This window comes from Crassostrea angulata, chromosome 10 (assembly GCF_025612915.1).
Source record: "Crassostrea angulata isolate pt1a10 chromosome 10, ASM2561291v2, whole genome shotgun sequence".
NCBI lineage: Eukaryota > Metazoa > Mollusca > Bivalvia > Ostreida > Ostreidae > Magallana > Magallana angulata.
In genome coordinates, this window is record NC_069120.1 from 3,021,549 (window position 1) to 3,036,082 (window position 14,534).

General features: G+C 34.3%; 1 protein-coding gene across 5 annotated transcripts in view; it reads right to left on the reverse strand.

Moving 5' to 3' along the window:
* Nucleotides 1-14,534, reverse strand: part of LOC128165547 (bifunctional 3'-phosphoadenosine 5'-phosphosulfate synthase-like) — a 29,054-nt gene continuing 14,520 nt past the window's right edge. For 3 of the 5 annotated variants that reach the window (XM_052830189.1, XM_052830190.1, XM_052830194.1), the window contains exons 2-12: nucleotides 8,613-8,963; nucleotides 6,956-7,094; nucleotides 6,735-6,853; nucleotides 6,523-6,636; nucleotides 5,533-5,644; nucleotides 3,898-4,103; nucleotides 3,264-3,395; nucleotides 2,821-2,950; nucleotides 2,323-2,465; nucleotides 1,825-1,950; nucleotides 1-808 (exon numbers count right to left, since the gene is read on the reverse strand). In XM_052830189.1, coding sequence (XP_052686149.1) covers nucleotides 572-808; nucleotides 1,825-1,950; nucleotides 2,323-2,465; nucleotides 2,821-2,950; nucleotides 3,264-3,395; nucleotides 3,898-4,103; nucleotides 5,533-5,644; nucleotides 6,523-6,636; nucleotides 6,735-6,853; nucleotides 6,956-7,094; nucleotides 8,613-8,963 — 1,809 coding nt within the window. In that variant the 3' untranslated portion in view covers nucleotides 1-571. Of the gene's footprint in view, nucleotides 809-1,824; nucleotides 1,951-2,322; nucleotides 2,466-2,820; nucleotides 2,951-3,263; nucleotides 3,396-3,897; nucleotides 4,104-5,532; nucleotides 5,645-6,522; nucleotides 6,637-6,734; nucleotides 6,854-6,955; nucleotides 7,095-8,612; nucleotides 8,964-9,622; nucleotides 9,786-10,222; nucleotides 10,259-14,534 lie in introns of those variants that run through there. The other 2 variants (XM_052830192.1, XM_052830191.1) reach the window with 2 other exon arrangements.

Sequence of the window (14,534 nt, forward strand, 5' to 3'; positions counted from 1 at the left end):
TTAGTATATATTAAGTTCTTTAATCCCTTTGGCTCCCTCAAATTTAATCCGTTTATTTTTCTACTCCCACTAATTTCAAAGTGACACAAATCAATGGACCAGAACAGCAGCTGCACAATTACAGCACCTCACCTGTCTACAGGTAAAACAACAGGTGAAGCAGGTGACACCCCAGGTAAAGACACTTACAAAACAGGTAGAGATGTGTGACATAACATATAATGGAGACACATATTTGTAGATGTAAATTCTCAACAAATAACAAAATATAGTAAAAATGTAAATATACGAACTAAAATATACGTCAAATAAACAAACCTCAACTGATTTCAAAAACAGTGATATCAATAAACAGTAAATTAGTTTTAAATTTTCTTATGTATAAACTATCTGAAGTATAACAGAGTTTGTAAATTGGTCCTCAGCCATTAACAGCAGTTTGTTCAAAATGTTTATGAAAAAATGCCTTTAAAAAGTTTAAACTTGGTCCTTAAAAGTTGAAAAAAATAAATAAATAAGAAACAGTCCTCCTCTGATCAGGTCCACTGGTCTGTGATGTCACTTCCTGTTACTATTTTAGGGATTGGTAATACTCTGCCAGGACCTTCCAGGCTCTAGGGGCCATGAATCCGTCTGGGGGATTCTGTCCCTCCCGCGCCAGTTTACGCATGCGTGTTCCAGATATAAAGTCGTAGTCTTCCTTGCGCTCTGGATTGTAGAAGTCCATTTGCCTCAATTTAGTGTTGTATGCAGCTACTCGGAAGGGTACGATTTCTAACTGGGTTAGCCCTGGAGCCATGGTCAAAACCTGAGTTTAAAATAAAGCCATACTGGTTAGTTGTGTGAACCAAATATTCATAAGAATTCCATCAGCTATCTTTGATTCATGTAGGAGATTTGTTTGTTGGTTTGCAAAGGAATATCATTCACAAATAACTATTGCCACTAATTGTAGTCTGTATTTACAGTATAAAATGTGTTTATTACAATATCAATGCATCTTTTGGGGGGGTGGGGTGGGGGTAAAATTTATTAACATGTCATGTGTAGTCTATTTTAGTGTTTCATTTTGAAATGAGTGGTTATTTTTGTAAGACTTCAGTGTTTGCAAACATTTCCCAATACAATAATTTATACACTATGATTAATGAATTTCAGAACAGGCTACGATGATATCAAACATTTATTGCTGTAAAACATTTTATTATCTGGGATTCTAGCTGCAGAACTGTAGCTCCATCGGAAATTCATGTTGACTGACCATGCACATAGAGCTAGAGTTCCATCCATACATAAATTGTTTATTCATGTGTACAATATTGGACTTCATTATTAACTTAATTAGGAAAATATTCCGTAAATATTCACACCAAATATTCTTCAGACATTGTACATTAGATGTCATTAATTCACTTGCCTCTGCATATTAACAATCTCACAATTCCAGTAAAGTGAAAGGGTGTAGTTAGTTTACAGTAAAAATGGTGACTCTTGATCATGACATGAAATAAACATACTTTGCTTTCTGCATTTGGTTTGGGTTAAGGAAAACATTTGAGGCAAGTAAAGTGGTGAATCAGTAGTATGAAATTATTTACATCTAATATATTCCTAAATTTGTTTAATAAGTCCAAAACCTTGTGCAACTTTTTGTGCACGATAAGTATACAGTTTTCAGTACATGTATGGATGGAACTGTCCCTCCATGGTCCATCAACCATTGGAGCTACAGTTCTGCAGCTACAGGGATTCTCAAAAATTGCTAGTATATCTTTGCTAGGTTTTTGTAATCTCTCTTTTAAAGACAAAATCTATGACTCTAACCTTCGCCCCATGTGTGTGATCAAATAAGTCCCTGGTACCATCCGGATGTGGCATTCCCGCAGGGTCACGACCCACAATGTAGAAGTTGGCCCCTGTTGACATCCTGGCCTTGGCATGCCACTGTACCTATTGCAGACAAACAGATTGTAATTAATATAATACTCTGTTAAACCATTTCTTATAAAAATATTAAAAGTTTGCGAGGAAAAAATAAAAAAAAATAAGGTCAAAAAATGCTGATCAAGTACAGTGTATTTTCAATATTTTTCTGTTTTAAGCTAGCAGACAGTGTCAAATATCATATTTTCTAACTCCAAGAATCGTAACTCATCAATATTTTGAAGCATGGAAATATAGAAAAAAAGTGTATGAAGGACTGATGGAAATTGATGAGATATGTCTAGTCCATTTTATGGAATGAATTCTGTTCATAATTGTTAGCACTCTGTACTCTTTATCATTAAGACATTGGTCTGTCCTTGGACCACTGCTTGTTACCTCTGTAGGTCCTGCGTACATCATGGGGGATGGGAAGATAGCTAGAACGGTGGAGTCGGGGTCTAGGACCTTCTCCTCTAGGATTGCCTGGTGCTGCTTCATACGAGTTGGGAGCGGTACGTCGTCATCCTTCGTCCACCCACCTGAAGCAGTCGACAAAATCTGTCTGAGCTTTGAGGACGGTTCATTACAAAATCTGCCTGAGCTTTGAGCACGGTTCATTACAAAATCTGTCTGAGCTTTGAGGACAGTTCATTTCAAAATCTGCCTGAGCTTTGAGGACGGTTCATTACAAAATCTGTCTGAGCTTTATGGACGGTTCATTACAAAATCTGCCTGAGCTTTGAGGACGGTTCATTACAAAATGAATCTTTACTCTCTGCACTTGGTATAAAGTGCTGCTTTTGAAACAATAAGAAGTGTTTTCCAAAAGAACTCTAAATAGAAATGCATGCGGTTATGGCATATATGCTGGGCAAAGATTGACTATAAACTCACCTAGGGGGTGGAGCAGTAATACTGGTTTACTGTAGCCCTTGTCCAACAGTCTGCGCTTTGTGTCAGCCATCAGCAGTGCATGCCCATTGTGTATAGGATTGCGTAGTTGGAAAGCAAAAACGGCATCAGCCTGAATAATAACACTACTGTAAATTCCTCATTAAAAGCGCGGAATTAATATTCGTGTAAAATTCCGAGGAGCACATCTTGCGGATTTTAAAATCTGCTTTTATTTTTCGGATGGATGTAGACTTTTAAAGATCATCATACAAATCTGGCGTTCACAGTTTCATATTCTCGTGATTTAAAAATTTATATTATTAATTTAATTTACTCATTTAAAATAAGGAATCTACAGTATTCGTAATCTTTGTAATTCACTAACATCTGTTACAGTGAAGTTTTCTGATAATTTATCATTTGATGATGAAAACGTTACTTACTCTCAATTCTCTAAACTTGCTTCGTAGTTCCATTGGTGTCAGTCTGTATTCATCCAGTCCATCATTCCATTTTATTCTCTCTATCACTGCTAAATCACCTCCTACCAACCAGTCCCCACTTTCATATATCATCTGTAAAATAATAAATCATATATGTGTAATTAAAGGATTTAGTTCTTCATCAACTTCATTTTAAAAAAAGCTTCTATATTTACAAGTCTGTTCCTTGCCAAGCCTGGTTTATTTAAGAAATAAACTGCAATTTAAAAAGTTCACCGGGATATAAAGTTGGTTGGTCATGTGATCAAATCCTGAGAAGCCCTGGTGAACTTTTTAACATTGCTGTTTATTACTTATATTTACATTTGAGAAAGATAAATTGTTCAGAACTGTAAAAATTACCGAGATTTAATGTAAACAATAATCCAAGTGACAAGCGATAAGCGCATGCTATGATCATAGTGACGTCATGAAAAAGTTCATACAGAATTGAACGTTTTCGCTATTTAATAGGCTCACATAAGGAAACATATTTGCAAATGTAAATATACTGAATTCAACACAACAAGTATACACATGTATTTCTAATGTTATTTTTTCCAGTAGGAATTGCTTTGCATGTAATCTTGCTGACCTTGACATAGGGATGACCTCTGTTACTGGTGCCGAACTGTCGACAGCATCGCTCCTCCTTGTTGTGCGGATAGAACTCGGGATTCCGTAGGATGGCTATGCTCTTGTTCTCGTACTTGAGGGTGAGGGCAGCACAGCCGTCCAGCCGTTCCTTATCCTCGGTACAGACCGGCAGGACAATGGGGATCGACTGGTTGGTGACCCCACCTAAAAACACAGGGTCAAGGTCAACTCTTTACCAACATCAATAACATCAGAACAGAGGGTGCATCCCTTTGTAGAATGAAATCGTACAACATGTACTGCTGGTACGCAAATCACTGTAACATGTGATGCTGGATATCATATTATTGTACAAAATGTAATGCTGGTTAGCATATTAAAGGGTACAAGATATAGTGGCCTCATGTGAATTTTATGTGATTTCATACAAACTTTTCTTTACATGAATTTTACTTAAAACTTTTCATCAATATGAATTCACATACAATATTTTTAGACTCAAGAAATTTTCTCACATAAATTTTTTTTTACGCTCCTATCAAAAAATCTTTTCATTAGCTCTAAACATAAAATTAACTTCAAGTGAAGAACGAGTGCACTTTTTAAAAAAGCTATAGAGAATGGGCCCTTTTTCAGTGCTGTTTTTATGTAGAAAATATCAACAATTTGCTTTTTTTATATATATTTAAGCACTACTGCATACTTCTTATTCAAATACACACTTAACTTTACCAAAATTAGCATACATTTTAAACTTTTCAGGATTTTTAAATGGCTATACACAATCCAAATCTGGAAAATTCATACCTATTTGAATTGTTTCTATTTAAATCAGAGGGAGGAGACATTCAAATCAACATTATTCTGTTAGTGCATCATTTGACAAATGTTTGGTGAATTATACCTAATGTGTTATTTTATGTCTGAAACCCCCCCCCCCCCCCAAAACGAATTAAGCTTTTAAAAGTACATATTAGCATAGAGATCAAACAAACATTCCTGACCATACGAAGTTGATAAAACCCACATGATTATTTGAAATAATTTATTCCATACATGGGCTCAACAGGGGTCACGCAGGAAAAAGCTTGAATTTTTCATACATTTTTCCTTTCTTAAACTGTACCAGCCTAATGTTGTACAAACTTCTTATTTTCACAGGAGTTTTCTAAATGTATAATGCATCTTTTTTCTTTTTCAAAAGTTTGTACTCAGTTAGGCTGAAGGTAAACAATGGCTTTGAAATGAATGCCCGTCTCGATTTTCTAAATAAAATCACGAAAGTTGGCTGACCCCTACTATGTTGTAAAGCTTTGTGCTTTTCATATACACAAATCTTTTATCTCTTACAGTTTAAATATCAGTAAATGATGTGAGATAAAAAATTATGCTTCACTCGAATCTTGTTTTTTTTTTTTTTTACTTTTTACCGGGGCCCATATACCGGTATATCCCCATTCTTTCACCTGAAAATTTTCTCATATGAAAATCATGCAAATTGGTTTTTTTTGTGAAATTTATGCGAGATCTGTAATTCCTGGGTATTTACTAAATGAATACTAGTAACTGAAGCAAGCAGAGACATGATTTCCTTGATAAATAATCATTTGACTTATGAATATGAAGTACATACCATCTAACAGACATCCAAAGTGTTGACATTGTAAGTACTCTCTCTCCCTCATAAACCCACTGAGGGGTGTGGCCCACCCCTCAGACAGAACCTGGGTCCACTCTGTGTCAAGCTGCAAACACAGATACAGAGTATTAAAGCAGAGAGTATATCAAACAAATTTACTAAATTGGTCAAGAGTTCTAATTCACAAAGAAAGAATTTCTTCATCAATCAAAACAAAAATATTCTTTTTATGATGAATTCCCTCCCTCCCCAGTTTTGTAGCCAACATCAGCTGCAACATAATATTTACATTTTTTTTTTTTTGGGGGGGGGGGGGGATACGATAAAAAAAAATAAAGAAGGCTATGTTAATGTTCTGAATATAGGCGAGTTGGATTGACATCAATATTGAGGTGACAGTTGTTGTCTTGATGACTGTGGTACTATGGTCTCATTGTGAATTTTCAACTTTGAATATTTGTTGTGTCAATGAAGGATCAATAATTGTTAGATGTCTATCAAACAGCTGCTGTTACATTTCATTAAAATAAGTAATTCTTTTCTTTAAAGAATGAGTTATCTTAGTTCTTTGTGAAAGAATTCTGGGTATCAGTAGTGGGTCACATTCCCCAAAGAAGCATACATGTTATTTATTCTAAATAAATGTGTTGCCATTTTGAGATAATGCTTATTGATTGTTATCTCTGATGAGCCACTGAAACGGTTTTGATTTATTGATTGCACTGTGGCTCATTTTATCACACATTCAATTAACTCATCATTTTTTTTAGATTAAGGTTTTGTTAATGCATGGATTGATGTTAAGGTTATTTGTAAAGTTTAGTAATGGACTCCCCTTATGTAAGTTTTACCCGTTACCTGTTGACTCACTTGTTGATGCAAGTTTTGCCTGTTACCTGTTGACTCACTTGTTGATGCAAGTTTTGCCTGTTACCTGTTGACTCACTTGTTAATGTGAGTTTTACATGTTACCTGTTGACTCACCTTGTTAATGTTGAGGGCCGGAAGTTGCTCAGCCTCCGCCTTGGTGGCCTCAATGCGGTTCTCCGGTACAAACAACTCCCTCACATTGCGTACAGCCCCACTCGGTACCACCTCCTACAAAATATGATGAAAAGGGTCAGACATTTTACTTTCTGTATAGATAATGACTGTTGGTGTGGAGTAGAGAGAGCAGGGTGCCTTGCTGTACTCACAATGTCCACTAGGTGGGTGATAATGTCCTGGACACACTCGTCCACAGTGTCCTTGCCAGCCTTCAGCAGGACCTCCGGATCATCAGGGGCCTCGTAGGCCTGGTCCACTCCCGTAAATCCTACAACAATCCAAAGTCACATCAAACTAAAGAAATGACAGATACACAGCCAGTTAGAGATAAGAAAGTAAGAGAGGTTATTTCCATTGAGATGTTCCTGACCTTTGATTTCTCCAGCTCTGGCCTTCTTATACAATCCCTTGACATCTCGTTCCTCACAAATCTCGATGGGCGTGTCCACAAAGCACTCCACGAACTTCAGACCAGCAGCCTCGTGGAGTTCCCGGGCTCGCTCACGATCCTACATAATACAATACACATAATTACAGCATTAACTCTCTCATAATCTTATAGATTACAATGCATATAGTTAGAGCATTAATTCTAAGTTCTAAAGTTTATCGTACATAAAGTTATAGCATTAGCTCTCTCTTAATTCTATGAAACACAATACACATGACAAAGTTACAAAAATTAGCTCTCAACCCTAGAGTTAACACTACACATAGTTATGGCATACTTCAAATCCAAATTATGCCCAAAAATACAACACTGCTATTAAAACTCACTTTGATGAGATAGAGGATCAAACTGACATTAAATCTTGATTACCCGGTAATTTCTTGAAATTGGAAGCAAACTGCATGTTTTTTTTACCTTTTACATAATTATATATCTCCAATGTTTCTCACTTGTTCATTTGATATTTTTTTCACTGCATCATTTTACTATAGAATATGTCATTTACTACCAAATTTACATATATTTATCAGCAATCTAATATTTCAACTTAAAAGTAGTAAAATGGTTGAAATTGCAAGTTGAAATAATTGGTGTTAAATATACATGTGCATTGAAAATGATTCAGTGGCACGGAAAAACTCATACCGTAGAAGAAAGTGCTTTTGCAAACCACATCCCTGTATCTTATAAATAATATCTAAACCGGTTAGGATTAAATACATTTGAATATGAATTGATTTACTGTAACAACTAGTTCAACTAAAAACTCAACTATATACTGGTGGGAAGAGTACTGCTCACATCAACATAAGTTCTGAGAAATTGCATCAAATGATGAGAGAAATAAATGACATTTTTTCCTGCTTCAGTGAGCTTTAGAGTTCTTTCTTGCTCCTGTTTTATGTGTTCAAATAAAATTACATAACACAAGTGGCTGGTAATGAAATATTTGGCAAGACAGTGGGAAGGTCTCTTTTAATGTCACTTTGTGCATTTGATTAAGCAGCATTTATATGTTTGTGATGCATGGTTTACTTTTCTTGATTAGAAATTAAAAAGCACGCACATTATACCTTGGTCCATACTTAAAAATTCTATAATGACACGGACCATAAAACTTGCGTACCATGAAATTTTTCAACTGAAACACAAGATATTTACCTGGAGATTCTCCCTTTGTTGGTGTTGGGGTGTAACGCAGAAACCTGGCTGTACCTATAGACCTACTGTAACACATGAAGCGCACCTGTCTTTACGGACCCCTTCCCCCCTCTATTACTATCAAACATTACCTCTTATCAAGTAAATTGGGTTAGTCCTGTGTAATTCTACCACTCTCTAGCTCTTATCCAAGGACATACGTTAAAAATTCAAATCTCCTGAACAATTTCCCATAAAAGACCCACCAAATTAAATAATTTATCGGAGCTGCACAACTTCAACAAATAATCACAGTTAACATCATTAAAATAAATGGCATTATTATGCTATTGACTGGGTGATTGTTTTAACAGTGAACAGGAACTGAGTATTTCAGTTCAAGGAAATCCTATAAGAGCTGTACTCTTTGATGTACCTTTTTGAATGGACTGATGAAAGCAGTGATGCAGACAATACCCCCATCAGCAAACAGCTTGGAAACTTCAGAAATACGTCGGATGTTCTCCTCGCGGTCCTCGGGAGTGAACCCCAGGTTCTTGTTCAGCCCTGTACGGATGTTGTCCCCATCCAGACTGTAAGCAGGGATTCCCTGGCTGACCAAGTACTCTTCCAGGGCGAAGGAAATGGTTGTCTTCCCGGCCCCTGAGAGACCGGTCAGCCAAATGGTACAGCCCCGGAACCCCCCCTTAGCTCCCAGGACCTTCCCTCGCTTGTCCCGGGTCACATGGTGCTTCTGGAAGGCCACATTGGTCGCCCTCTGTATTGCCTGCAGAAAAAAAAAACAACATATAGTCAAAATACTTTTTAAGTATTATCTCAATCATCCTATTTTCTCCTGAACTTCACATACTTTGTTCTCAATAGCTCTGAGGGATGGATTAAGTGCAACTGCTTAAAGGAATCTTAAACCTGTAAATCAACACTGGACTTGTTTTACTCATCATATACTTTGTTTTCTCATGCCCTTAACCTGAACTCTGTAAATCTTAGGTTTCTCTAGTCCAGCTTTACAATATAAATGTAGAGGCAGATGAGTTATAATTTATATGTATTAACATCAAAGCACTCATCATCAAGTGCACAGCAGATTAGCTATGTTAAAAATTAAGTTAAAATAAACTGAAATGTTTTTTAACAAGTGTGAAATCTCCAGACATAGAAATACTGCAGATCAATACACACTTAAAATGGAAACACCTCAGTAAATGGCTGTGAAGTTAAAATATAAACCTCTGAGTTAGCAGTGAAGCTAAACGAGTAACACACTCAATGGCACAGTGTAACCACTGCATCTCATTCCAAACCTCTCAGGGGTCCTAAGTAAACAAATAATTAAAAGAAACTTGAAAGAAAAAAAAGACGTCGTATACATTATCTGTGAAGACATTATTGATTTCAGCAGCAATGAAAACATGACAGACTTACACTTCGAGAGATAAGTTTTTCCGACATTTGATCAGAAGTAGACGGTACTGCACTAAGGATTTCAGTGAAATGCCACGCATACAACTTAACACACTATAATATAGGCTGTCAAGTGAAAAAACACTACGGGCCTGTCAGGTTCTGTGAATGAACCCTGACCTCAATTTCCACACGCAGTGCTGTGTTTATCAGCTGTATCAGCTGTATATATACATAGGTAAATATCCTGTCAGTGCTGTCACAGTTCACTGAGTTTTCAAGATTTTAGCCTTTGGCTATTTATTATCTCGTATTACACGATCAAATAGCACTAAATAAGCAGCTATTGTATATAATTTATAAAATTTGCAAGCAGATCAAACTAAACTGATCAGGAATCATGTGTACTGATAAGATTTAAACCACAGGTATTTAATTAATGTCCTGATCTGCATGCATTAGAAGTGCAAAAATTTATCAAATCACACAGAGGCTTTTTATGCTAATGCCTACCAAAATCAAGAATGCTGACTGAATGATTAATTAGATTAATTTAAAATTCTTAATAAAGAATATAAAAATATTCTTTTATACCTATATTTCGAAAAATATATTACTTACAAAAGTTTTAAGAAAATCCATTGTTAGAAACCAAAAACTTTTTCCTATATTTTCTGAGTTGAGATAAATAAGAACAACAGCGTAGATTTATTTAACTTTACAGATTGTGGTGCAGAGCTTTTATATGTAGAGCAATGATCCAACCTGGCAGTCTAGATTCTCACCTGACCTTACCTCCTCACCTCCTTGTTCTAAATGTTTACAATGACTAGGTATTTCATCAGAAAGGAGGGGAAGATATAGACTGACAAGGAATGGAGAATGAAAAAAAGAAGACAATCAGTTCTGTGGAATAAATCACCAGAGTTACGTGTATTTATATTTATACTTTATAGAACAGTTAAATGGAAACAGCAATACAAAAAACTGCAAGACTTATATATCAACAAGAGTACATGTATAGTACTGAGAGAGAGAGAGAGAGAGAGAGAGAGAGAGAGAGAGAGAGAGAGAGAGAGAGATCTTATTGTATTATTTATTGCTTAAACTTTTTCTTTAATCTGATATTTGTTGGTGTTGGTGAATGAAATCCTTGTCTATCAAGTTTGAATGGATTTAGAAGTGGAGTGTGTACAATTTTTTCAAATGATGTCTTGTCCTCCATTCTTTGCCAAAAACTCTGTAAAACCCTAATTGCCAAAATGCTGACAATATCAAACATTGATAATATCATCAAAGTTGGTGAAAACCCATATACCATCACATATTGTCACATTCTTTTCATCCAGCCTTCGGCATATCGGAGTATCAAGTAGCATTATTTCCTGGCTATTATGCTCGGGATCGCCCTTCAAAAAAAGCTAAAAACCTACCTGGAAGTGACGTCACATACCGTATAAATAGTGCTTCCATTGTGATAAACACTCATATTTTTTCTGGCGACATCGGGACATGAGCCCTTGTCGGTTATATGGTTATTGCGGTGTTAATAAATTTTCTAAGACGTGGTCTTAGTTGCAAGGTTTGTAAAGCCTTTGAAAACGAATTAAATCTACCAATGACGAAGTCTTGGTTTGAAAGGATTGATAATCCGTGCATTTCGTTTTACACATGGTTCATGTGGTTTTACAACTCAAGTTGTACAATACACGTTGTGTATTTGTTGAATGCACGATAAGAACACGCTGTGTTCAGAATTTTGTCATGAATATATTTTACCGCAAGTTTTACAGTACACGTTGTGTATTGGTTGATAGTAAGTTTTTAAAACACTTGTGTTCAGAACTTGGACTATATAAAAGATTTTACACCGCAAGTTGAATAATATACACGCTGTGTATATATTAAATAGTACAGTACAATTAGAACACGCTGTGTTCAGATTTTTCTTATGGTTTTATTGATCTCAATATCAGGGATATAAATGAGACAAGAGATGGAATTTCTCTTAACTGCTGACTGATACTGGAGATAATTGGTTTACAACCCACAATTTATAAAATGAAATGCTCATAGTAAAATGACGAAAGGTCTGAAGTTTGAACAAAATAACAGTCAGGTTAATAATACAACTGTACTAAATCATGTAGGTGAAAGAAGATGTCAATTTAGAACATCGGAACAGGCTGATGCATTACATGAAATTAATGTTGGTTTATTGATCATGATAAAAAAGAAGTATTTAAGGCATCAGTTTGCACATGGTTGAAATAAGTACAGCTGATGATATCAGTAATATTATTTGGTGTCATTGAAGACCAAACAAGAAATTTCACTAATGAACAGGAATTTATTTTGCTTCTCAGAGCAATACATTGGCTGTGAAATGTTTTAATTCTGGGATGAGAAGCTTACGTATACGTATGTTTTCTATTACACATAATATATGGTGTTTTCAAGTTATTGTCACAGAAAAGATGATTGTCTACATTACAATTATTTATATTACATTGTACAGTCGAAGTTGTGCATGTTGTGAAGTTTGGAAGAAAGAAGCTTAAAATCTTGGAGAATCATGAATTTTTTGAAAGACGAACTGATTCATAAAATATTAGAGAATTAAATTGATCACTGTTTGTAATGGATGCAAAAGACAATCCATGCAGTGTTTTGAATTGTATCAATTGTTTGTGCAGTTTTATTCAGATATAAAGTTTGAGTGAAGAGTTATAAAGTTTGACTGAAGTGACAGTAAATGTTGAAAACAGGAGTACCAGTATTGATTAAAATATTTGAATGAAAGCCATATATATGTCTAAGTTAGTAATAGAGAGAACTCAAACAAACATTAGGATACTTGACTTGAAAAGTACTTTAAAAATAAGTACATGTACCGGTAATTAATGTACATTGCAGTCTAATAATTAATATGGTTTTACTATTTAATTGTTTTTTGCATCCATAATTATTACAAAAGTCATAAACCTGCACATCATTATATGATTAATGAGGATGATATGAGGAACAAAGAACCAAACATTTATTGACTTAGATGAATTGATTTCAGACACCATACATGAATTTATTTAAATGAAGCAAATTTAAATGAATACTTCATGGAAACTAAGGCTTGATAAGTATTGTTATGACACTGTATGATATAAAGAAATGAAGTTGTTTGATACATTGCTGAAATCCTGAGATATAATACCAAAAGAAAAGGTTCAGAGTGAAAGAGGATCAATGTGGTCAGAATGAAAATCCAGAAATAATACAATGTTCACTATAACCCTATTTGTTATAAAAATAAACATTAAAACTTATTACCAAAGTATGGTACATGCTCAATTAGATTGAAATGAAAGAGTACAGTATATATTAAAGAAAGAGACTATTTGTGACCATCTTTTATTTCTCTCTTAAGAATTTGGTGAATTAAACTTTTACCATATGTCAAGCAATTTTATACCAAGACAAATTGTCAATGGAGATCAGTTGTTTTACAACCTTCCTCTTTAAGGAAAAATCCAGTGATAAGGATTATAAATGTAAAAATACATTTGTAATAGAATACTGCAATGGAAGAGATATAATTGAATGGTAAATTGGCAATATACAATAATTTTATTATAAGTTATTGAATAGAGTATTGAATATACGATATGAAACATGAGATTATGTTTGATTATATATTTAGAGACACTGAAAGATTTTTTGAGATTCTCTTTATACAAGATGGGTTACATGAGTAACTCTAATTTGGAATTACGATACACTAGCTAGCACCATGTTTACAATGTTCATATTGAGAAAAAGCAAAGAACAAACTGATTTTCATACATTTATTATATACTTACCATATATGTATTAGTTGATGCATTGGAATGGTTTCCAGTATATGTGAATAATTATTGATTATCGATCTCTTCAGAACTTATCATCAGAGCTGAAGTCTTCATGAAAAGACAAATGTTGCATGTATTTACTTGCTAATGGTGTTTAGTATATATGATACTACAAATTTAAAACAGATTTTAGAACGTTTCTGGTACATATTATTCAGAATTTGAATCAGAATAGATTAGAAAATATTAACTTTACAGATATATGTGTTAAGACATTGTGTGAACACAAGGCTATGTAGTAGCTGCAACAGGAAATTAAAATGATGGGGAAAACTTTTAAATATTAAAGATGATTGAATTTCTTTATCAAAAGATTGAGAAAGTTCTTTTTCTGTATTTTCTAATTGTGTCATATTGATTGAATATATGAATTAACAGGATTTATACTTTCGCTTACTTCATTTAATATGAAATTTGATTATAATAAGTTATTTCAAGATAGTGATTGTGTTTAATCATATCACTCGATCAAAGGACAAAGATATTATAGTACAATATTTACTATTGAAGAAATGTTTACTCATATTTAGCTGCTGGCATATATGTAAATAATGTTACCATAGATATAACATATCTGATCATTCATAAATTCCAAGAACGATTACAGGGAACACATTTGTTCCTGTTTTATTTTTTGTCTCTTTGCCAGTGGGTGTATTAATGAAGACTAGGCGAATTACAATGCCCTACATTGTCTCTCTATAAACAAAGCTTTGTCTGGGCAAGTTTTAATTGGGACAAAAATGTTTACAATCTAAGAAAATAACATGGGGCAAAAATAGTCCTGTTTACAGTTCCCAATTGTTGGTCTTATTGTGATCACATGAATATAGATATATTGACGACCAAAAAATGACATTACAAAGAACTTATTAGATTTCATATCTTGTTATAAATTGTTAATACACAAAAAATTAATGTCATACAATGTTCCCATTTTATAGGGAAAAGTTATATATATATTCCATGAATATACATGTATATGTAAATAATAGATTGTTTATAATGATACATATATTAGATTTATG